The sequence below is a fragment of the Chionomys nivalis genome, chromosome 12, assembly GCF_950005125.1.
Source record: "Chionomys nivalis chromosome 12, mChiNiv1.1, whole genome shotgun sequence".
In the NCBI taxonomy this organism is placed as follows: domain Eukaryota; kingdom Metazoa; phylum Chordata; class Mammalia; order Rodentia; family Cricetidae; genus Chionomys; species Chionomys nivalis.
This window is the reverse complement of record NC_080097.1, coordinates 37,621,951-37,645,710: the sequence shown is the minus strand read 5'-3', so window position 1 is coordinate 37,645,710 and position 23,760 is coordinate 37,621,951. Positions and strand designations below refer to the sequence as shown.

Genomic DNA, 23,760 nt, shown 5'->3' with positions numbered 1-23,760 from the left:
CCTGTGACCTGAAGCTTTCTTCTGCCTCTTAGTGGGCAGTCGGGCTGCTGGCCCTAGCATGGGGGGACAACCTGTACCTGGAGATGCTGATTTTGGGGACAGCTGTGTTGCCTTTCTGGTGGGGAGGAAGAAGAATGGGGGGGTGTAGCACACCATGCCCGTCAGCGCTCTATGCGCTACCATACAGTTCGTGAATCGGGCAAGGGGCTAGAAATTGAAACACACAAAGACTCACAGACAGAGACATGAGTCATCCTTGATGCCAAAATCCTTGAAACAGGAATGCCCCCTTTATTGTGTACCAGAGCCGCTTATATAGAGATCCTAAACTGATAGCCATGCCCCAGCCAAACCCACCAGAAACCACTCTCCTGCCATCAGGAACTCCTGAGGGTCTCGTGATCAGGGCAGCTGCAGGCTGTCTCAGAACAGAGGAAAACTAGTTGTTTACAAGAAATCCAGGACCTGGGGGTTCACTGCTCCCAACAGGGGGGAAGGGACACTTGGGAACTCAGAGGGTGGGAGGATAGATAGCCTTCAAGAACATCACCAAAGGTCCAGGCGAGACTAGAGATCTGAAATATGCCACTTACTTCAATGAGGCTTACTAACCACTCATTACTTCCCTTTCTAAAGTTCTCATAATGGTTTTTTTAAAGTTAAAAACAGAATACCAATACAAAGATGGCATCAGATAACTACAGCCATGCTTAAAGTTGTGTATAGCTATCCTTAATCCCACCTAAGACCTCTGGGGCTGTTTCTGGAACTCCGTCCTGTGACACTGTGCCTTAAGAAGCCATGATAAAGCTGGGAGGTAGAGGAGGTCCTCCTGCCCACCCAGAGAGCACGTCAGGGCTCTGGAGTCAGCCGCTGGGCCCTGGGGTAGAGGTGGTTTTCACCAAGAGGCCTGAGACATCTGGTCTGCCCTGCTCCCCAGCAGACCATGGGGAGATAACGGCTAATCAGACTGTCACAGTATAGGCGCCGTTTCTGGACTGAAGGAGGAAAAGAACATCAAAACCTAAATAAGGGATAAATACATATTCAAACTCTCTCTCTCTCTCTCTCTCTCTCTCTCTCTCTCTCTCTCTCTCTCTCACTCTCTCACACACACACACACACACACACACACCCCACACTACACACAAGTGTGCGACAAAAAGCAAGACCACCAGAATTGCCTACAGCTGCATTCAGGCAACGGTGAGACGTCTGGATGGGGGATTCAGCAAATCCCGCTCTGGTGCCCCATTATATAACCACGCTCTTACCGGCCCCGCCCATCTTGAGCTCTGTTTACTTTTGCTCTGTAACTCACACGCCGCCGTATTAAGGTTGAATGAAGACATTTATTTGTAAAACCAATTCCCGACAGAGGACAGACTGTATTGGCAGGATGTAAATGGGCGGTCGCCCAGAGGGCCACATGCACACCACAGTGAAACGCGGGGAACCGGGCAGACAGTGCGGCTGCCGACCCCCCACACTGCTTCCAATGGGCCAACGAGAGCAGAGCCCTTTCCACTGGAGGACACGGATGCAGGGAGATGTCCTGTGAGAAGGCAATTTGGCCGGACCTCCACCATGGAGTGGGAGGGAACAACAGGGGACCTCCTTTCTATTGCCCGTGGCTAGTTTGCTTGCTATAGACCCGCTGAAGGTCTCCGTGGTCCTCCACCTGCCAGCAGAAGGGCAGCAGCATCCAACCCTCTGGCCTCCTCACATGCCCATCCTTATGCTCTGTATGATCTGGAAGATAGCTGGGAGAGGAAAGAAAACAGATGGCTCAGATACCAGACAGCTGAACGCTGGAAACCCAACCCACCCAGCACCCCACTTCTGTTGACCCTGCCCCTCACTGGCTGGCTCCGAGCTGATTAGATACTTCCTAACGAGAGGTTACGTTAACAAGGGGTCAGTGAGTTTCTTTCAGAAAGACAGCCTGGCTCTGGCTGCTGATGGATGCCTCTGGGATTAATAACTTCTGCTAATTCCACCAGGAGCTGCAGCCAGAAAACCCCGAGGCATGGGAGATAGCCTTGGCCTCCTTCCCCATCTTTGTTCTGCGGGGATGAGATGTGGGCCTTCGTGCAGAAACTGAATGCATTAAGCAAGTCAGTGAACCTGCCTGTTCAAAACGGCCATGACCTGTGAAACAACCAGTTCTCTGGGGGAAGGCCGGCCAGGTGTTCAGAGCACACACACAGGGCTGGCCTCTGCTGCCCATGACCCTGAACACATCTGTCGTTCAATTTCCTAGTGACTCGAAACCCACTGTGTCTCTGTGGGCAACACTGACGAGTTTAGGGCTCCACCTTTCATTAGCTGGGCTGGCGGGATGTGGAGCAGGGTAGAAAGAGCCTGAAGCCCACAGAGAGCTCCTGGGTAGTTGGCATACCTGGAGACAATTAGTTAAGCAATGCCTAGCCTGGTTCTAGTTATTGACTTTTGGGGAAAGAAGGTCCTTTGTGTGCGTCAGGGAGGCTGGGGATCACCTTGTTGAATCACTGATAAAGGCAGAATAAACATGGAACTGGCAGGAATCTCACCCATTCTCTGCACAAAGCCATCCGGGGAAATACCCAGGAAAGTCCCCTTCCCACGCTGGGCTCTCAGGAACCCCGAGAAAACCTCATGGGACTGGGCACCTGCAGGCTGAATAGCTCTTATCCAAACGCTTGAGCCCAGAGTGTTGATTTTGGGGTCCTCTTTTGGATTTTGGAATATCTGCATATATACTGTGAGATTTCTTAGGAATGGGCCCCACACCTCACCATGAACTTTATGTCCCATATGCAATTTACAGCCTAAAGGTAACTTTTCACAACATTTTTACTAAGTTCATGCATGAAGCAAAGTTTCATGGTGTTGAACATTCCACTTGTGGCCTGACACCATCATCAAAAGGTCGAGCTTTTAAAGAATTCCAGATCTCAGGGGTTTGCAGTAGGGACATTCAACACTGTGACGCCTACAGGAACTGCTTAGAGACAGACAGAAAGGCCACAGAGGGCCCTGGGAAACCTTCCTTGAATGGCTGGATTTGAAGATAAAATGCTAACGCATTCTTTTTCTGTGACGGGGGGAAGTTTTTCTATAGAGATACTGTATGTATGTATATATATATATATATGTGTGTGTGTGTGTGTGTATACATACATGCACACATTTATATGTATCCTTGTATTCCTGAAGCGGGAAACCTAATCACGACATGACATTATCTCTTCATGAATGTCCAGTGAACACACGTATCACTAAGAAAAGCAACAGCTAACGGTCCTTTGCTATGGCATCGTTATGGGCGGCACAGCGTTTTTACCACCTGCACATCTCGGTCCAGTTCTTATCGTCTTGTCTCCTCACTGTTGCCTCTGGTCACATCGCTGGTGTCACTGCACTCATAGGCACCGTGATTACTGCTGTGGGCCAATGCCAGCAAAGACTATTGGGATCGGCAAAGGAGTCAGTTCAGCAGCTTAGGATATTTAATCCTGGCTCTGCTCACAGATTCTCCTGGCTGGCTTTGGGCCCTTGGCTGGCTCTTGATGGGAACGTTTCCTACCAGAACTTACAAATGCGGGAAACTACCTAATGTTTCTGTCCTCCCGAGCAAGCCTGGCAAGAGCTGCAGGTTAAAGAAGCAGTCGGCATTCTGACTCAGTAGGGAGTTACATGCTCAGTCACGTGAGGGAAAACATACATGCACATCTGTCACGTTCTGGGCTCAGGGTCACCCCTGATCATCTCAAGCGTGTTGGTTTTATAAAGAGCAGCAGGTTCGATTACGGTGGAACGGGTTGACTCACAGCTGTCGTGAGTGGACACATAATTTAGCGTCTCTCAGGCTAGTCCCTCTTCTCCTCTGGGAGGCAAGTACCCATCAGGGTTAACAGTGCCGTCACAGGCACGTATGAGGACTTCTCACACAGAAAACACAGTGCACACCGTATGTCATGCCTACTGCAGTCACTGAAACAGAACGGGACCAGACAGGGTCCAGAGTTTAGATAGTTTTCTTTCTTTTTTTTTTTTTTTTTTTTTTTTTGCTTTGAGCTTGTTTATACATACACAATGTGCTGCTCTGGGAATGAGACCCAAGTCCAAACATGAAATTCATGTATGTTTCATTTATATCTAGCATTATATCTAGCTTGAAGACTTCTGTTTTAAAAACATCTGTGTGTGTGTGTATGTGTGTGTGTGAGTGTGTGTGCGTATGTACCTGCTCACCAGTATGTATAGCGTGTTTATGTTGGTTCCCTTGGAGGCCAGAAGAGGGACCCTGGAGCTGGAGCTACAGGTGGTTGTGAGTTGCCTGATGTGGATGCTGGGAAGTGGGTTAAGGGGCTCTGAGCCAGCTTTCCAGTCCCTAAAGAATTGTTTTGTACAGTTGTTTTTTTAGTGCCCCTCAATGTTGTCTATGGCCCACTCATTTCATGAGGCCAAATGAAGAATTTACCGTTGGTGGGATCATGTCAGCACTCCAATCTTTGAGATTTGGGAACATTTTGGGTTTCAAATTTTTGGGTTAGACAATGGACCCATATTATGGATTACCACAGTGACCACGGCTTGCCCATGTATGCCCATGAAAGTTAACACTCCCATGTCATCTGCATCCTGATAAAGTGTGAACTTTGGGGAATTACAGTTCTAAGTTAGACGTTCTCTGTTTGTAAAACCATGGATTCCCAGTAATAAATATGGTGCCATGTGTCAAATCTACCTGCCCATGGTTAATGCCCCCCCAAAAGTTACCTTTTCCTTAATCTCATCTGAGGATCAGTGGGCCGAAGGCCACTGAATAAGATATGGGCTAAGTCTTCATCTATCACATTTTATATTAAGTTGATTTGGGGCTTTAGAAGTTCTAGATCAGGATAAAGCGGTTCGATTCTCCTTACAGAACTGCTGTTAGTCTAAGGCATCTTGGACAAACGTGGTAAGCCTCAGAGGGGCAAAGCCTATGTCAAACAATTAGCCTATTTGAGTGTTCTTTGAAAATAGTCATAGTATCTGACCCTAACTGAAGTCGTGAATTAGCATACAAAGTATTTACTACTTTTAATTTGTGCACAGAACGACTCCCTCTGGAGAAATGGCTGAAGTCTGTTTCAAGTTCACATCTAAGGCTGGAGCGACGGGAACGCTTATTATCCCTTTTCCGGTCGTATCAGTGTCTTCGAGAGGTTTTCTACATTTTATACCAATTATTTTGCCTGCAATTCTGTGTGCCTGCCGATGCTGACCTGCATGGTGACCCCAACCCTCTAAATGCCGACTTTCCATGCTGCAAACAGGAAAGGAGCCAGCAGAGAGATCAAAGAGAGAAGGGAAGCAGGGAGTCTAGACTCTGACAAGTTAATAACTTAACAGTGGGTGAACAAAGCTGAGAAAACAGCTGAACGGGCTGCAGGAGAGGGGCTGAGGGCAGACTAGACAGGGGGGAAGAGAGATGCCAAGAAAGGACAGGAAGGTGGCCGTTCTGGGCCAGCTGCTAGGTCCTGGGTGGGGCACAAACAGAGGCCCAGGGAAGTCTCTGCAGCAGGAACTGCCGGAGTGAATAGACTCTGCCCCTGCCCCTGTGTGACTGGGGATCTTGACCCTCAGAGACCTTGGGTGGTCACAGCTCAAGGTTTTTCACCCTCCCTCTTCCAACCAACTCAAGCTTCAATGTGTCTGCTGTTCTATCTCCATACGGCTGGCTCTCATCTCTGAGGAGCTGCTCACAGCCATTCTCCTCGTGTTCTTACCTCACAGTCCCATCTCAACCCTTTCATTCTACCTTCTCTCTCCACTGAAGCATATTCTGCTGACATCACAAGTGACCTCTGTGTCACTTAGTGTGGCAGACGTCCCTCAACCCTTTGTCTCACTTCCCTCCTCCTTACCACTGGATGCTCTCATCTGGAGTGCTCCCCTTTTGGCCTTTGGGATGTTGTGGCCTCTTTGTTTCTTCTTCTGGGCTCTCTCCTCTCACAGTGTTTAAGGGGTGATCTTCCTCCACCACGCACTGAGATTGAGCACTGCTCAGTGATTTGTGTCTCCTCATTATATTCTCTCCATGGAGGTCACCTGTCCTAGCCCACAGAGGTGCTGGTGAGCACTCACAGTGGAACTCTCCGTCCCTGACTGTTTGGAGCAGCAGATCTTCACTGTCTGTCATCTGATTACTGTCGGGCTTCTCATCTTCTCATTCTGCCTTCCACTGACAAAAATTGGTGACATCACCTCCATCTTCCATGTAAACACGGAACTCTACTGTCACCCATGACATCACCTTCCACCCTTCATGTAAACACAGAACTCTAGCGTCACCCATGAAGTCACCTCCATCCTCCATGTAAACACGGAACTCTAGCATTACCCGTGATGTCACCTCCATCCTCCATGTAAACACGGAACTCTAGCGTCACCCATGAAGTCACCTCCATCTTCCATGTAAACACGGAACTCTAGCATCACCCGTGACATCACCTCCATCCTCCATGTAAACACGGAACTCTAGCGTCACCCGTGACGTCACCTTCCATCTTCCATGTAAACACGGAACTTTAGTATTGTCCATGACATCACCCCTATCTTCCATGTAAACACAGAACTCTAGCATCACCCGTGACATCACCTCCATCCTCCATGTAAACACAGAACGCTAGTGTTGTCCATAACCTTGTAACTGATTCCTGTGGAATCTTGGGATATGTAGTCTTCTGTCTCCAGATACCACCCTAGCTCAAGTTTCCTGACCTTTGCAATGACTTCCAACTGCTCTACTCAGGCTCTTCTTCAATCCCTCTCCTACAAGAAACTCAGATTTGGCCTTTAACCAAAAGTAGACCAGATGAGATTATCCCCTGGTTAAAGCAAACCAGGAACGACTTGTTACTAAATTCTCAAGGGCTACCATGACCTGCAGAATCTGGTGCCTGGAAAATTCTTCCCCTCACCCAGAAACTCCTTCAATGATTTCCAAAACTCCCTGGCTCAACCTAAGGCTTTATCCCAGGCCATTCTTTATCTGACATACGTGCCCTCTCCTGCCACATGGCCCGCTTTCTCTTGTAAGCTCCAAAGGTATTTCCTCAGAAAGAATGTCTTTGGCACCTCAAGCAGATAATCTTAACCATGACTGTATGCCATGATCTTCTGAGAACGTATTGAAACACAGATGCAAGAAAAATCAAATCCCCATTCAACAAATAAAAAACAACAAAAACCCTACCCCCAGTGAATAAATCAGCTAATGAACTAAACAGACAGTTTTTTGTTTTTTTTTGTTTTTTGAGACAGAGTTTCTCTGTGCAGCTTTGGTGCCTGTCCTGGAACTCGCTCGTTAGACCAGGCTGGCCTTGAACTCACAGCGATTCATGGGCCTCTGCCTCCCAAGTGCTGGGACAAAAGGTGTGCGCCACCACCGTCCAAACGACAGTTCTTAAACCTTTTTTTTTTTTTTTTTTTTTTTTTTAATAATCAGTATCCTTGGCCATTAAGGTATTGCAAATCAAAACTGCTTTGGGAGTCTGTCTTCCTCCAGTCAGAATGGCTATGGTGGTGGTGGTGGGATAGAACAACAACAGATGTTGGTGAGGATATGGTGAAAGAAGAACCCCTCTCCACTTCTGGTGCGGCTATAAATTGTTTGTGAGCACACGGGAGTCACGCACATTCATGGTTACAACTTTACTATTGAAACAGCTAAGAAGTGGGCCCAGCCTAGATGTAGTTGTAACCATGACTACACGTGCATCTCTGGGTTGTGTTTCATAGGAAAATGACAGAAGCTGGGAATCGGCTCCAATAGAAGGCTTGAGGCCACTTTTACCATACATAAATTCTTCACGATAAGAGATCAAGAAGAGTTGTTAGAGAAGAGATCAAGGCAGGCCAGTTCAATATCCTTTAGGCAGATAAGATAATGGCAGAAATTGAACTTTACTTTTTACGAAGAGAAAGATGGAAAAAGGTTGGTTAAAGAAAAGCACGGGTCCCCTGGCAGAAGCATCAGGAGACAAAACCCAGCAAAGGCGACCCAGGAAGCTCTTGGAGGGAGAATCACAAAGACACAAGCAAGGTTCTGTTTCCCACGGGTTGTCCCAGAGAAGAAAGGCTAGAGATGCCAGATCAGTTAGGACAAGAAGATGTTGAAAAGCAGGTGTCACTAACAAAGAGTGGGATGTCTTCCCAGAAAGAGACCCCACGCAGGGGCACACTGACAAGAGTGTCACAGGTCACCTTGGGAGAGCTGATGGCTGCTGAGATGTCTCCTCCAGACCGTCCATCTTGGTCCTCTGGGGCTGTCCGGTTCTCACGCACCTCAGGATGGTCTCTGGGGTGACTCCCTCTGGGGGCAGTTTCCAGAATGTTCTGCCAGTCTCCAGGAAATGCCAGTATCTATGTGGTCAACCTGCAAACATGGTGAATTCAAGTCTATCCTGGAACATGTTTCTAGGAGAGAGGGAGGGGAGTGGAACATTGGGGAGCCAATGAAAGATCAATCTGTGTCTGGGGAACCAATGAAAGATCAGTCTGTGTCTGGGGAACCAATGAAAGATCAGTCTGTGTCTGGGGAACCAATGAAAGATCAGTCTGTGTCTGGGGAACCAATGAAAGATCAGTCTGTGTTTGGGGAACCAATGAAAGAGCAGCTGGTAGAAAGATCTTTCCATTTGGCACAGATGGTTAGATGTTTAGAATCCAGAGGATACTTTAGCTGGAACTGTTTTCAATGCAGGCATACCCAAGGCCTAAAGTTAGAAAATTTTGTTCCATAGTGTTTTTAGGAAAATCGTTTGAGAGAGAATGTGGGGCAAGAGAAAGCAGATAGGGTTTGAGCCCTGGAGCCCGGAGCACTAACCGTTAGACCACAGGATCACGTGGGCGTGGGGTCTTGAAAAGCTAGATTTGGGAACTAGTTATCTCGGTTTTTAGATATGAACTTCTAGCTGGGTTTCTCCATGTGTGACAGTTTTATGGTCTGGAAAAGGGGTGTAGTAGCCTCCTTGTAGGGAGGGCTTGTAGGGCTGTGTGGTTGGGAGATAAAATGTACAGGGCCCGGCATTACAATGAGTCCGGGACACGGTAAGCGAAACAGTAGGAAGAGACGTCGCTCTCACCCCGCGGGCTAGATCATAATGTGTTCCTTCTAGAAGCAGAGAATAGGTTCCCTCTGTCCCCAGCTTCTCTGTTAGATTAGAGGCAGCTGATCAAGAAGGGGCTGGTGTTTGCTAGATCAGAGCCCCGCCCTCCACAATGCATGTCTGCACCAGCATGAAGTATTGCTACTAAAAAGGTGTAAGCATTTACAACTTCGGTCACAGCCTAACTGGGGAGGTGCAGGGAGGCCCCATGAAGAAGAGCCAGGTGCATAATTACAATAATAAGAAGAAACACAAAGTCACTGAGCATTTTGTATGTTAAATGTCAATTGTCAGGAGGAGCTATCATGAGGATTGTGAGTTCAGAACCAGTCCCATCCTCTTTAGCAATGGAAGACGCGAGGCTTAGAGCTGACATCAGTAACTTGGACACGGCCACATAGCTGGGAAGCAGGTGGCAGGCCCAGGTTTCGGTAGAGGCTGGGTTTGGTGTTGGAACTCTCAGCCACTGAGCTAACTCTGTCCACTTGGTGGTTTGCAAACAACACACTCTAAAATGCACACCTTCTCCTTGTGTTCCTGGAAGGGCTCAGTGAACAGCAGCCTCTCACAGTGGCCTTAGCTGTTGCAAAAGGTCCTGTTTGGGTGACTGAGCCTTGGGTTCAAAGACATGTCACCACAAAGCTGGTGACCACACGAGGGTCACACAGGGAACACAGGGTAGAAGACACTAAGGGGAGATGTTCTCTGTCCTTCCACACGTCTCTGGCCTATTCATGACTCAGTTTTTTCCCTCCCCCATAGCATTCTGAACGTAAAAGGCCAGCCTTAAGGAAGGTCAGGATGTGACCCTACTGGAAATAGATGTCCCACGGCATTTACCCAGGGACAGAGCTGGACTATCTGACACTGGAGTCTGGGCGTGGGGAAGAGTTCAGGCCCTGCCAAGAACATCAGGTCTAAAAAGGCTGTCCTGAAAGAGAACCTGCCTGTGACATGCTATCTCTGTCCTCATCCCCAGCTCCCCAGGTAGAGTCCCCAGGGAGTGCAGGAGAGTGCAGTCTGTCAATTGACCAACAAAAGCCAGGTCCCCACCCAGAAACAGGGGAGCTGGCAGGCTGCATGGTGCCAAGCAAACAGAGCAGACTCTGCTCAAAGCCTTAACTCTGGAGTGAGAGGCCAGATCCAGTTGACGATTTAGTGAGCCAAGATGGCTGCTGCTTTCCACATGTAGATAAAAGAGTCAGAAAATCTAGCAACACAGGGCAATAGGCCTATACACACAGAGAGATAAAAACATAGAAACATACAAACACACAGACATAGAGATACATACACACACAGATACATACATACAAACACATTCACACATAAGATACTTAGACACATATAGATAACAAACACACACACACACACAAAAAGATAGATACACACACAGATACATTCACATACATACAAATACATACAGGCTACACATAAGCACATACACACTGACATACATACATATTCACACATATACATTCATAAATATGTTCATACAAATACACAGTACATATAGACACATATATGCACAGACACTTTCCTTAATACACACCCTATCCCCCACATACACAGACACACAACTTACACACATGCACACAGACATATACACAGACACACACAACACATATGACTTCGCATTCATTCACAAACACATAGAAATCTAAACATATGCATGAGCATACATATAAGCAGCCCATATAGCAAATATATACATGGACACACAAACATAAAACACAAACACATAGAAACATAGAAACACACAAATATACACAACACACAAACATATATAAATATACACATCAATAAACCTATATACATGTAAACACATGGATACAGAGATACATTTGTGTATATATAAATACACACATATAGAAACCTACACATCATCACAGAATATTAGCACATATATAAACACATAGATACACAAATGCATATGTAAGCACAGACACAGAACCTAACGTCTTACATGTAGAAACCTATGCATTGACTAACACACGTGTACACAATAAACACACACATAGACACACCACTACTTCAAGTACAACAGTTGCCCTTTAATTTATTAGGCTTTTAGCAGAAATCCTTGGCCTTCCAAAGGAAATAGGGCTAAAAAGCAGTCATCCAGGGTTTTGTTCTCAGAAAATGTTCTGATTATAAACTACACACTCATGGCAAATTCATACAATACAGAAAATTATGGAGGAAATAATGGTGATGGATTAATCCTGTCCACTACAAATTCCCTTTGATGGGGAAGCTCAAGAATGCCCAAGCTTTGGGAGCCCTTAAAACTCTCAACTTCTAATTAGGAAATCAGTATTAAGGTTTACCAGAGAGGAGAAATAAAATTGAAATTGGGAATACACAAGGGAAAAACAGCCTGCGAAGGAACTGGGGTGTGACTGGGATTTAAGAGGTTCTGGCAGAGAAGCAAAGGATGCTGGGGATTAAATGGTTCCACTGATCTCAGCTGGTCTAACTGGGGATGGAACAGGCAACATCTCCGCCACAAGGAGAATGCCTCAGATCGCTGCTCTTTGCCATTGGGTTCAGGAGAGGGAAGTCATACTGTAAGACCACTAGAAGCAGGCACGTGCTAAATCTAAATTTAAAAATTGCCCAGAGAGCATATTAAGAAAAGACCGAATGTTTAGGAGACATCTGGTCAAGAAAGACAGTGGGAAGCATTGAACAAAGTTATTTTGTTATTTTGTTCAATGTGAATACTATAGGAAGCTTAGTTCAGGGATAACAAAGATGAGGATTGAGCTCTGGTGACCACGGCATGGTCATAGCAGACATCACTAATCAATTGCTACCTACTGTCTAATAATCATTTTTTTAAAAAAAAAAGTTTTGCCGGGCGGTGGTGGCGCACGCCTTTAATCCCAGCACTCGGGAGGCAGAGGCAGGCAGATCTCTGGGAGTTCGAGGCCAGCCTGGTCTACAGAGCTAGTTCCGGGTCGGGTACCAAAGCTACAGAGAAACCCTGTCTCGAAAAACCAAAAAAAAAAAAGTTTTAAAGAGCTGAGGGTTGGGAGTGTAGCCTAACGGTAGTGTTTCCCTTACACGTGTAGAGGCCCTGGTTCAGTCTCCAGCATCACAAAAATAAAAACACCAATCAACGAGGAAGAGGAGGAGGAGGAACCAGGGGATTATAGTTTGATGCACAAATAGTCCCAACGAGATCCGTCAGTGGTCTGGGGATTGGCATCAAGTCTGCATGTCGGCAAGAGGCTTGAGGAGGCAGCAGACAGCAGCTGGAGTGTCTGTGTGACAGTATCTCTGCAGGGACCAGTCACAGACAGACATTCCGGATGATGCTTGTCTCTGAGTCCTGAGATAAAACACCCAGCAGTCCTCTGAGGACGCCGTGAGCCTTTCTCCAGTGGAGGCGATTTGAAAAGCCAAGACTGAGTGTTCCAGGAGATGCTTATCTACAAAGAGGCCTCATTGCTTGAAAAAATATAAGATAAAAAGCGGGCAAGGGAGGGGGGCACAAGCTCCTGCAGGGCACTTGAGTTCCTTAGGCTTCAATAGGGGGCTGGATCTGAAGAGATCAAGTAGAGAGAAACAAATCCAGCCAGTCCAGCAGGTTCAAGAACTTCCGAATCCCAGGCTAAGAGCAGGTATTCGATTTTCCATTTCAGACATAATCTATGTAATATTAATAAAAAAAATAAAGCTCACTGCAGCATTCAATTTAACAAGAAATGGTCCAGAGACGGCCCTGCTGGACATCAGTAGTCACAAAATAACACATGATTCCCAGGGTTGTGAATTTCACAAGGAAAAGGACACAAAATGGGGAGTGTGTTAGCACTGCTTTAAGGAAATGAAACACACTGCTTTTTATGCTAAATTTGAAGCATAAACCACTATTCTCCGAGGCTGGTCCATACAGTGGTACTTCCTTCCTCTTGGGTGGGAGTGGTGCTCATGTTATCACATGAGGAAACAGGGATAGCCTAGAATGGCTCTCATTCACCCTCTGAGGCAAGAGACAGGCAGGCACGCTGGCTGATGGTTTTGATAGATGAAGAATGGAAGGTTGGGTCTGCCAATTAGATACACAGCCTGGGAGGAGGGATGCGAGCCTGAGCATCCCACAGCTGGACTGACATTTTCTACAGGGTGCGGGTATTTGTGATGGATAATGGTAGGTTTGTGCTTGTGATGGGCCAGATACCCGGAATCATTCAACACCTGTGGTAGACTGCTTCTCCCCACCCCCACTTTGAGTCAGAATTTTGCTCCATACTCCAGATGAGCCTCAAACGCATGATCTTCCTGCCTCAGCCTCTTTGAGTAAAGTGCTGGAATAACAGGCCTGTACCGTCACACCCGGCTCTTATCTCCATTTTCTCAACAAGAAAAGTAGCACGGGGCTGCAGAGATGGCTCAGAGCACTCACAGTTCTTCTGGAGGTCCTGAGTTCAATTCCCAGCAACCACATGGTGACTCACAATCTATAATGCAATCTGATGCCTTCTTCTGACATGCAGAACACTGTACACATAATAAAGAGGAGGAAAAGAAGGAGGAAGAAGAAGAAGGAGGAGGAGCAACATGGAGACAGTACTAACTTGTCCAGTGTCCTTCATTTGCCTACCAGAATATCCAGGCTTTGAACCGTCATATCCGGCAGATCTACCCTCTTCTCTGAGGCCTCTTATTGGGCTGTTGAGAAGGCCCTTGCTCAAGGCACCTTTTGCAGTCTCAGAAAATGGAGATTTACTTGTTCTGCAGGTGCACGTCGGCAACCCCCACACTTGCCTTTCTTCGGGGTAATTGTTAGGGGGTATAGCCCACTACCTCGGCCAGAAGCCAGAGCAGGGGGGCCTGCTGCTCCCCCTGACTCCTCAGGGATGGCATTTCCTGGATGTGGGTCTGTGCTGAAGCCTTTGGATGAAGACTCCAGAAAGGGCAAATGCACCAAACGAGGAAGGCCAGAGGAGGGAACACTGGGAAGCAGCATGGAACTTTCAGAGATTTGTTCACCAGCTTTCCCATACAATGGAGCAAGAGTGACTAGTATACACGCACATGTTCAAATGCTAGCTCCCGGACAGCCCTAATTCTCTCTGAGACTACAGTGAGAAGAAAAAAAGAAAGAAAGAAAATGCGTGTTTCCTACTACTTGCCTGACCCGAATATTTACTTACCATCAGTACGCTGACACTATTTCTAAAAAGGACACTTTGCTCAACCAATCTCCATCTAGGAAAGTAGGCTAACAAAATAAGGGACTGAAAGCCTTGGGACTTTCAAGAGATTAGGGCAGATGATCAATATCTTTATTCATACGAGATGTTGCCTTGTCCCCGGTGTCTGCATGAAAATCCACAAAATGAGAGAAACTCAATACATGAGCTCACAGATGGTAGGAAGACCTGTACGCTATCGAGGGAACTTGGTGGGACACAGCTTTTACCTACACTAGAAGGTATATCATGTTCAAAGAAGAGACGGAGGAGGGAGAGAGGGTGCAGAGGTGTGGGGCTCCTTCGCAGAGCTCCAGTGCATGAGCATGGCAGGCAAGAGCAGCAGGAGATGCATTTGTCTATGCTGCAGTGAGACAGAAAGGGGAACATCTCCGCCGTGCTGGATTTTAGAATGGGAGCACTGGCCAGACTCCCTAGGGATGAGGAAGTGCCATAGGAAGGCTCGTCTCTAAAGGAGAGGAGCAATACATGGGCGAGAGATGACAAAATCACATCTTTTCAAATGGAGAGAAAAGAGGGCTGGGAGCTGTAGCCCAGGACCCTAAAAGGGGAGAAAGCCAATAGCGGGAAAGGTTCTGCAAGATGAACGCCCTCATCCTGGCGAGCTGGCGCGATTGTGTTTTTCATGATGCGTTCTGTTTAGAAAGGGACGTGAGCGAAGATGGAAGGGTAGTCACCAAGGACGGACTGGGAGGGGTTGCACAACTCTGTGAGGACAGTGGCCGACTTGAGCCGAGGTGTGTAAAAACAATGCTACAGCCGGGCGGTGGTGGCACACGCCTTTAATCCCAGCACTTGGGAGGCAGAGGCAGGCGGATCTCTGTGAGTTCGAGGCCAGCCTGGTCTACAAAGGGAGTTCCAGGACAGGTTCCAAAGCTACAGAGAAACCCTGTCTCGAAAAACCAAAAAAAAAAAAAAAAAAAGCTACAGCTGTTAAAAGGAGAAGTGGGGAGGGGGTAGGTGATGCGTGCGCTATTTTTAGCTGTGGCTTGAAAACAGATGAGCCCGACACTCTGATGCTGGGGGGGCGGGGGACGATGACAGCACATGAAGAGGGGGCAGAAAAAGCAAGGCGTCTCAGCTTCCAGAGCTCACCTGCCCGGAGTAGCAAAACGGTCTAACTAGAGAGACTGAATGAGGTGCCATAAGAACGGTGGAAGGAGCCGGGCGGTGGTGGCGCACGCCTTTAAACCCAGCACTCGGGAGGCAGAGGCGGGTGGATCTCTGTGAGTTCGAGGCCAGCCTGGTCTACAGAGCAGTTCCAGGACAGGCTCCATAAGAAATCCTGTCTCCGGGCCGGGAGGTGGGGAAGGGGGGGGAAAGAAAGAATAAAGAAAGAAAGAAAGAAAGAAAGAAAGAAAGAAAGAAAGAAAGAAAGAAAGAAAGAAAGAAAGAAAAGAAAAAAAAATAGTGGAAGGGCGGGGTATGTGGCATAATGGGAAAATGTCTGGCATGAAGGAGGTCTGTCACACCCCAAAAAGGAAAAAAAAAAAGGTGGTTTATTCTCTGAGCCATTTGGTTCAAAGTTCTAGGGCGTCCTTATGGGTCCACACCCCAGACGGACTCACAGAAAAGGTAACAGAGCCTTTATAGGCAACAGTCCTGGTCCCTAAGACATGCCTAAACTCTAGGACTGTCGTAGAAATGTGCTAGTTATGTAAGGGGCATGGATTTGAGAAAAAGAAGCCCAACCAGAATGCTCTGACTTGCACCCAGACACACACACTGGAAGGCTACAATGTCCTTATACAAACCTTGATGCTAAGAAATAAACATGCACATGCATTAGCTAGCATTTACTTAGGACCTGGGCAACAGAGCAGCACGACACTGTGACCGGGCTTGTGGGGCACCTCTGTGCCTATGGCATACCCTGTTCCCTCCTGTGCAGCCACCTCCCTCGCCCCATCTGTTTGAATGCTCCGTTTCAAACTCAGCTCAACCACAGGGAGGTCCCTCCCGCCTCAGCATATGTGATGGGCAAGGCCCTTATCCACATGGCTGAGCTAATGTGGTCAATGTGGTGTGCTATCTCCAGACTGCACGGCCCTCCCACTACCCCGTGCCTTCCCCAGCACTCACAAGCTCTGTCCTGAGCTCCTAACCCAGCACAGAGCCAGACTGCGAGGTGCAGAGGTTCAAAGTCAAGGTGAAGGAGGCTGCCTCACGCTGCCCCGCTGTTTTCTCCAAGTCTAGACCTTTCATCGGTGACTTGGAGCTATAATGTACGTTCAGAGGTCATAAAGCTGGGAGAGCATAATTATAATAAAAGCTCAAGGTTCAAGCCCATCTGTCCACATACAGTCATAAGCTTAAGAGCACAGATAACTTTTCAGTGTAGGCTGGCACATGCCAAAGGTGAAAAATCAGAGTCAGAACATTAGAGACTGTGAAATCCAGGTGAGTATACACACACGGTGGGAAGTCCTGCATTAGTAGTCCGCGCCTCGTGCAATTGTGCACACTGTCTCCATGGACGCAGTGCTGACGAGGAACCAACCATACGTGGACCATAAAGTCAGAAAATCTCTTATTCTGCATGCTTGTCAACTTGGCCACTTTGGAAAGATAACTGACAACCATTAAGAAAATAAAATCATGGCGCTTTATATGAGATCTCAGAAACTAAACCACGTTGTCTTTCCAAAGTGGCCAACTGCCTACAGTATAGGCTTCGTGCGCTCCCTGTCCACAGAAACACTGAGGTGACAGAGGAGGATGGGGACCCCTGAATCTAAGCTACGTCCCCACTGATCAGTATGGCATAAACTTAGTACATGGGAACCAGGAGCACAGACAAGGCCCCACTAACAGCACTGAAGAGAATTGCATGCTTCTTTTCTTGGCTCGTGTCCCTTGTGCATATGTGTATAGTAACCGCAAGGATTTAAACACAGCTCTCTGAACTGCCACCCCAAAGTAGCAAGTGACCCATATCCGTGGCTAGCTCAAAAGTCTGTTCTGTTTGGCCTTTCTGTGGAATGTTCTCTGGCGTAAGGTCTCTCCCTGTCTTTGGGATGTGGGTTTATCTTGAGCCGCCAGGTTATTTCATCTTCAGCTCCAATGCTCTATTTAGGCTGTGTATGCACAGAACAACTCAACTGAACTTCACAGCATGTACAAAACACATTTAATTTCTTGTAATCATTTTATGACTATAATTTGATAGTGTATCAACTCTGTCTCTAAATGAAGACCCATTAAGATTAGGGTTTAAGGCAGTGATGGACTTGGACCCCGAATCAATACTTCTTTGTGTATTTAGGCTATGGATAAAGCATGGTTTTTCCAGGACAGTGGAGAACATGGGCTATAATCCAGTGGAATACCATACCTGAGCCACAGACAACAAAAACAAACAGTGCCAACAGCCATGGCCCAACAGGATATTTCTCTTCTTGGGGCCTCTGTAAGGAAATAGAAATGTTAAGGTTAGGTTCATTGGTTCAGTAAACATTTCCAGGGTGCTGCTAGGTCTTGGAAGTGTTAAGAACCCTACTATGGTAGAGAAGGCGATCTGTAAATCTGTAAAGTTGAGGACTAAATCACAAACTCACGCTGTGGGTTTCAATTACGGGCTGTGGACATTGGAATAGATACTCAATATTACAAAGTACGGGCTGAAATATGTTCCTGTCTATGCAGATCTGACAGCTACACGTTTAGGGGGTATATAGTATCAGTATTTAAGAGGAAAATGAATGCGACCGTACTGAGGATGTAATTTTCTGACATGTTGAGCAAGGTTGAGTAAAGTTTTGAACAAAACAGTAAATTCTCTCTTCGATTTGCTTTCCTAGAAAGTTTACTGTATTAAAAACACAAAATGTGTTGTATTTATTGATGACTGACATTCCATATTTAATAATGATCCCCATTTAATGAGCATGATGGCACATACCTAGAACCTCTGCAATTAGGTGGCTAAGGCAGTCTGATGTGAGTCTGAGGGTAGTCTGGGTTATGGAGTAAGTTCAAGGCCAGCATGGGTCACACAGGACAACCGTATTCCATTACATAGCTCAGTGGTAGAACACTTGCTTATCATGTACAAGGCCCTGATCTTAGTCCCCGGGACTGGAAAAAAAAGTTAGTTATTTCTCATTATTTTATAGATCAGACTACAGTTTGTTAGGTGTCGACCTACCTAGTACATCCTTAGCCCCCCTCTACCTCACTCGGATTCATCAATCATCTGTATGACCATTTGTATGTCTTGACTTTTTTTATAGTTTGGAATTGTTGACTCCCAGGGAAACATGTTTAAGGTGAATCTCTCCATGACAAAAGACGTAAGGGCTGACAATGAGTTTCTTCGAAGAAATGAATAGCATCAATGTATAGTAAAACCTGGCATAGTCTTAAAGAAGATAATCAATGTTCATTAAAGAATGAATGAGCATGCATCTTTCATTAAACGTGATTCCATAGGTCAGGAAAGATGTGAGTCTACAGAGAGTATTGTCTTTTTATTAATTTATGTAGACACAGGCTTTCCTCTAGTCCAAGCTGGCCTTGCATTTGATGGGCAGCCAAAGATGAGCTGACCTTCACAACTTCACAACTTATGTAGACAATGATGACCTGACCCTCTTTTTCTCCCCTTTCACCTCCCAAATGTTGGGTTAGAGCCGAGCATCACCACGCCCAGTTTTATATGGTGCTAGGGATCAAAACCAGAACTACCTGCATTCTAGAAAAGCGGTGTACCAGCCTAGCTACGTGATACTTTGTAATTGGTAGTAATGGGTAGGTCATTGTTTCCCACTTATTGGATGCCAAAGTAGAGATCAGTGAGTCAACAGCAGCTCAGTTTTGACTAAGGATTAAAGTCATTCATTTTTTGGCCTTGACCAGCATGTGTGCTGGGGAATCACAATATAACAGGCTGGTGCTTTTGAACAAAAAAGAACCAAATAAGTCTTTACGAATCACACAACAGAACTTTACCCTGTCACTCCTTAGCACATAAGACTAGGTCAAGCTCAGATCTAGCAAACACCCGAGATTGTAAACAAAGTCACTTGAACGGAGTGTGATATCTACCCGCCCATGCCTCTTCTCAGACTTCACTGCCCTAGTTCCCTGCTTTGCCGCTGGCGCGGCTCATGGCACATTTTAAAGAGATTTATCTTAGCTGTATTCCCAGCAAAGCCAATAAGTGAATCCAGGAGCCTCTATATGAATCACTGGGCTACCACGGATGCCATATGGAGTCCCGTATTTTATACCTACAGTTAAACACAAATTATCATCGCATGTCCTGAAGTGTTTAACACAAAACCCTTTTGGAAGGCACTCCCCAGTGAATGGAGATTAGCCATGGACTTTCAGAGCCTGGAGCACATGGTTGATCATGATGCCAGTACATTCCCTTTGGAGAGTCTTAATTATTTTGGAAAGGGTGTCAACTTCATTGTACAACCTCATTGTATATAAGCCCCATTCTACTGCTGCAAAAGACAAAGGGAATGGTTCTACAGCCATTCTGTAAAGAACCAGGATCACCTCAAACACAAGGCCTCAATTTGTGAGGGGCTGTCTTCTTCTTTGATATAATCTTTGCAGGGCAGCTCAGAACTCTGCAATTTAAACCTTGCTTCCACTCTGAAAGAATTCCCTACTTTCCAATCTCCAAACAGTCCTTCCATTTCTGTTTCTTGTATCAATCTATCTGGGAGGAAAACACTGATTTGTCCAAAAGCCATTAGTTAATCATGACAGACATAGGCATCTGTATACAGTGATGGAGGTTGACTTCTGAACAACGAGCTTGAATTTTCAATGGAAACTTGCAAATCTGTTCCCATTTACTGAAGTCTATCTGGAATTAGCTGACCTTTCTAAGCTACTTCTATCAAAGTATAACTATGTTTGACTTGTACTTAGAAAAACAAGATTCAGCATTTACAGAGAAAAATGTTGTTTTCTATTTGGATGCTGATCTACTTACAATATAGCTAACCAAAAGAGCCTTCTGAAATAACTGGAAAGAAACATTTATTGGGGCCTGGAAATCTTTCATTACAACGATAGTCTGGCCAATCACAGGCAGGTCCTCATAGGCCCCAGGCACCATTGAGGCAGGTCAAACGCACTTATACCACACATCAAATATAATTTAAATGCAGCCAGGGAAAGTTGAGTTGAATTGCAGACGACTAGTTCTAGTCATAGTGCATTCTCATTCATTTTCATTTTGGAACCAGTAACGTTTTCTCGAGTCTGCAGAGGCCTGGTGGAGAAAACAGCCCCACAAATTAGTTCCTGTGCTGTTACTTTTGCCCTCACATCTGAATTCACTGAACACCTGAACTCCGAGTCCTCAGTTCATCAGAAAGAACCGTATCTACTTATCTCCACGACGGCAGCAAATGAGTCTGACACCTTGAGAAGGAAGAACTGGTCTCCTGGGAACATAAAGTAACTGCTTTTAACGTCAGCTTGGGCAGTGGTTCCCTGCCCCCACCCAATAAAAACATATAGGGTAAACATCTCTGTAAAAATATGGTTCCCATTCCATGATGCCTTGGCATTTTGTGCCCTCTAATCACAGCTAAACGCTCCAGTTCCCCCAAAGACAGAATTCGAAGGGTTACTTAAGCCTGGAGCTGTGTATAAAGGTCTGAGTGGAGCTTGACGCTGTGCCTTCTCCGCCACAGTTCTGCTTGGTTTTGCAAGAATTCCGGTGTGATGACTGCACACCCAGCTTTTCCCTCGGTTAATCAAACCAACATAATGTCTTTGGCTAAAAGGCATTGCCTCATCAAGTCTGCGTTTCCAGACAAACCCCAAGCTTGGGCTGGACTTCCCCTTCATCTTATGGGATAATAGATTCCAGGCGCCTTTGAAAACCAGCTCTCCGCAACAGCGCAGCCCACTCAAGCCTCGGATGGTTCAAAGTCACAGGCCTGACATTCTCTGCAGCAGACCACCTAGTTTACTGAAGGAAATAAATATCTGCACCTAAGGTACACAGTTTACTTAAAATTCCAGGAGTAAAGCCGTAGTACACAGTGCTGGGAGCAAGGAAGCCCTGGCAATAAGATACTCTCTACAGTCACGGCGTCATAAAGAGGCCGAATCCGTAGGGAGAGCCATAGACAGCACCGGTACACTTAAGCTTTAGCCCGGTGGAGGCCGGAGGCCTCATTTTGAAAGAGGAGGATGGAGACATTGGGTCGGAATCGCACGCCCTACTTTTAAGCCCTTTCAATATATATGGGGAGAAGAGACAGATCATCTTACACACACACACACACACACACACACACGAGAGAGAGAGAGAGAGAGAGAGAGAGAGAGAGAGAGAGAGAGAGAGAGAGAGATCTTAGTATGGGGGTGGGGAAGAGTCCGGGGCGGAGTCTGGAAGCATTCTATCATTCGTTCATCCATCCATCCATTCATTCATTACATTCACCTACTAGGCTCCCAGCCCAGTTGGCTTCTCTGGACACTAAGATTCAGCTTTAAGCCTTTTCCAAGGACGATGGACCATTTCTTTCCTGGGTAGACTCCACCAACCAGAAGCCCTCTCCGCCCATGAGAAAGCAGAGCAGTCTGCGCCCCCAGAGCCCAGCCCGGGTCCCCCAGTCTGCGGGACCCCGGAGGAGGGGCCGGGAGGCCTGGCATTGAGCCCGAGGCCCGCCCGCTCCGCCCCGCTCCGCCCCGCGGGTCCTGCCAGCTCGGCCCGGCCGGCGCCGCCCACGCCTTACCAGGGTTTTGGCTACGTTTCCCCTCTGGGTGATGTTTTTGCTGTGCTTCTCGTTAGCCATCCGGATCCGCTGTTTGGCCACCATGGCTTGGGCGCTTGGAGATGCTCTCGACTCCCACCTGCAAGGATGGCCGGGGTGAGCCGCTGTCGCAGGTCCCCGCGGCCTGCCCGGGCGCTGCAGGTGGCAAGGCGCGGCCGAGCCCCGCACACCCCGCTCCCCGAGCCCCAGCCAGTCGGCTCCAAAGAGAGGCCAGCGCGCGGACGGAAGTAATCTCTCATCTCAGGAAACCCTCTCCGACTTCCTCGCCATCCTTCCGGTCCCCCCAGCTACCTACCCTGCGCGGCCACCGAGGCAGGAGGCGGGAAGCGGGAGGCGGGCACTGCTACAGCGCAACGCACCGAGCCAAGGGGACCCTAGCCCAGGATGTCTCGGTTCTGAGATCGAACGCTGCGGGGCACAGGGTTCCGGCCACCCCGCGTTTGTGCGTGCGTGGGGAGTGGGGACGCAGCCACACCCGGCCTGGAGACCCCCGACTGTGTGACCTAACCTCCCAGGCTAGGCAATGATTGGGGCACTGGTGCTTCAGGCTGAAGGCTAGACCCTAGGTACCGAGATCTGAGCCTCAAAGGCAAGCTGAACCTGACCAGGTTTGGATAGTGCTGTTGCGGTCCAAAGGAACCCGTCCTTTAGGTGTTTGAGGGAACTCCACTAAGGGACCTTCTACAGGACTGCGCGAAGAGATCCTTTGTGACATAGGAAGCTTCACTAGGAAGGCTCTTTCCAGTCCCTGACAGATGTGGACGAGGGGTCTCGAGGATGGAGTTAGAGCAGGCCTTCTCACCTTGGTAGAGGATGTGGGCATTACGCTGGAAGACTGCCCGCGAACCAGCAGAGTGGCGCATTAGAGGATCTAGTGGTAGTGAGCCTACAGCACAGGACGATTTGGTGCTCACGGCCCATAGCCAAAGCGTTGCCCAGGCTTGAACCCCTTGCGCCATCCCCACCACACTGCCTTGGCCTTGGGGCGTCGTGGACCTTCTCCGGCCACCCTTGCTCCAGGGGGTACTGAGTATGAATTCTCAGACAGCATCGGGCGTTTTCCAGATGCTGAGCTGTAGAAAGGGGAGGAGGGGCTTAACCGCTCATCTTTCCACACTGAAAATCCTGGAGTTAGTTCTTTGGAGCAAGGGGGGAACAAAGGAAGAATTGGGAAAGTGGGAAGTGATGATCCAGGGTTAGGGTGATGCGTAGTAGCACCCCAGGGTGGGGAAGAAGAGCTCCATAGACCAGATTTGGCTAACCTAACTCTATCTTGCAGGCGCTGGCGCGGCTGAGTTTCCATAGGCTCTGGTATGAGCAGAATTTCCTACGTGGGCGGGAAGTTAGGAATGGCTCTTTTGTCGGTACCCTTCCATCAACTGGTTGCCTGTCCCACACCCTCCTGTCATCCAAGCTTCTGTAGTGTTGGGGGACCATGCTTCCCATGCTTTGACAAGTATACCACTTACCAGGCTAGGGGCAGGAGGATTAGGAAAATGTTAGGTAGGAGAAACAGAGATAAGAAAGAATCCTATAGAGAAACCCTGTCTCAAAAAAAAAAAAAAAAAAAAGGAAAGAAAAACAAAATCACTAAAACATAGGATAATAGCATAAGATAACAACTCAGCGAATACTGAA

At 47.4% G+C, this 23,760-nt stretch overlaps 1 protein-coding gene across 1 annotated transcript; it reads right to left on the bottom strand.

Moving 5' to 3' along the window:
* Window positions 1-1,332: 1,332 nt before the first annotated feature.
* Window positions 1,333-22,419, bottom strand: Serp2 (stress associated endoplasmic reticulum protein family member 2). The gene is given in 4 exon segments (XM_057786301.1): window positions 1,333-1,763; window positions 8,239-8,375; window positions 8,378-8,410; window positions 22,084-22,419. Coding segments are annotated over 4 exon segments (396 nt in total). The 5' UTR covers window positions 22,168-22,419; the 3' UTR covers window positions 1,333-1,621.
* Window positions 22,420-23,760: the final 1,341 nt, after the last annotated feature.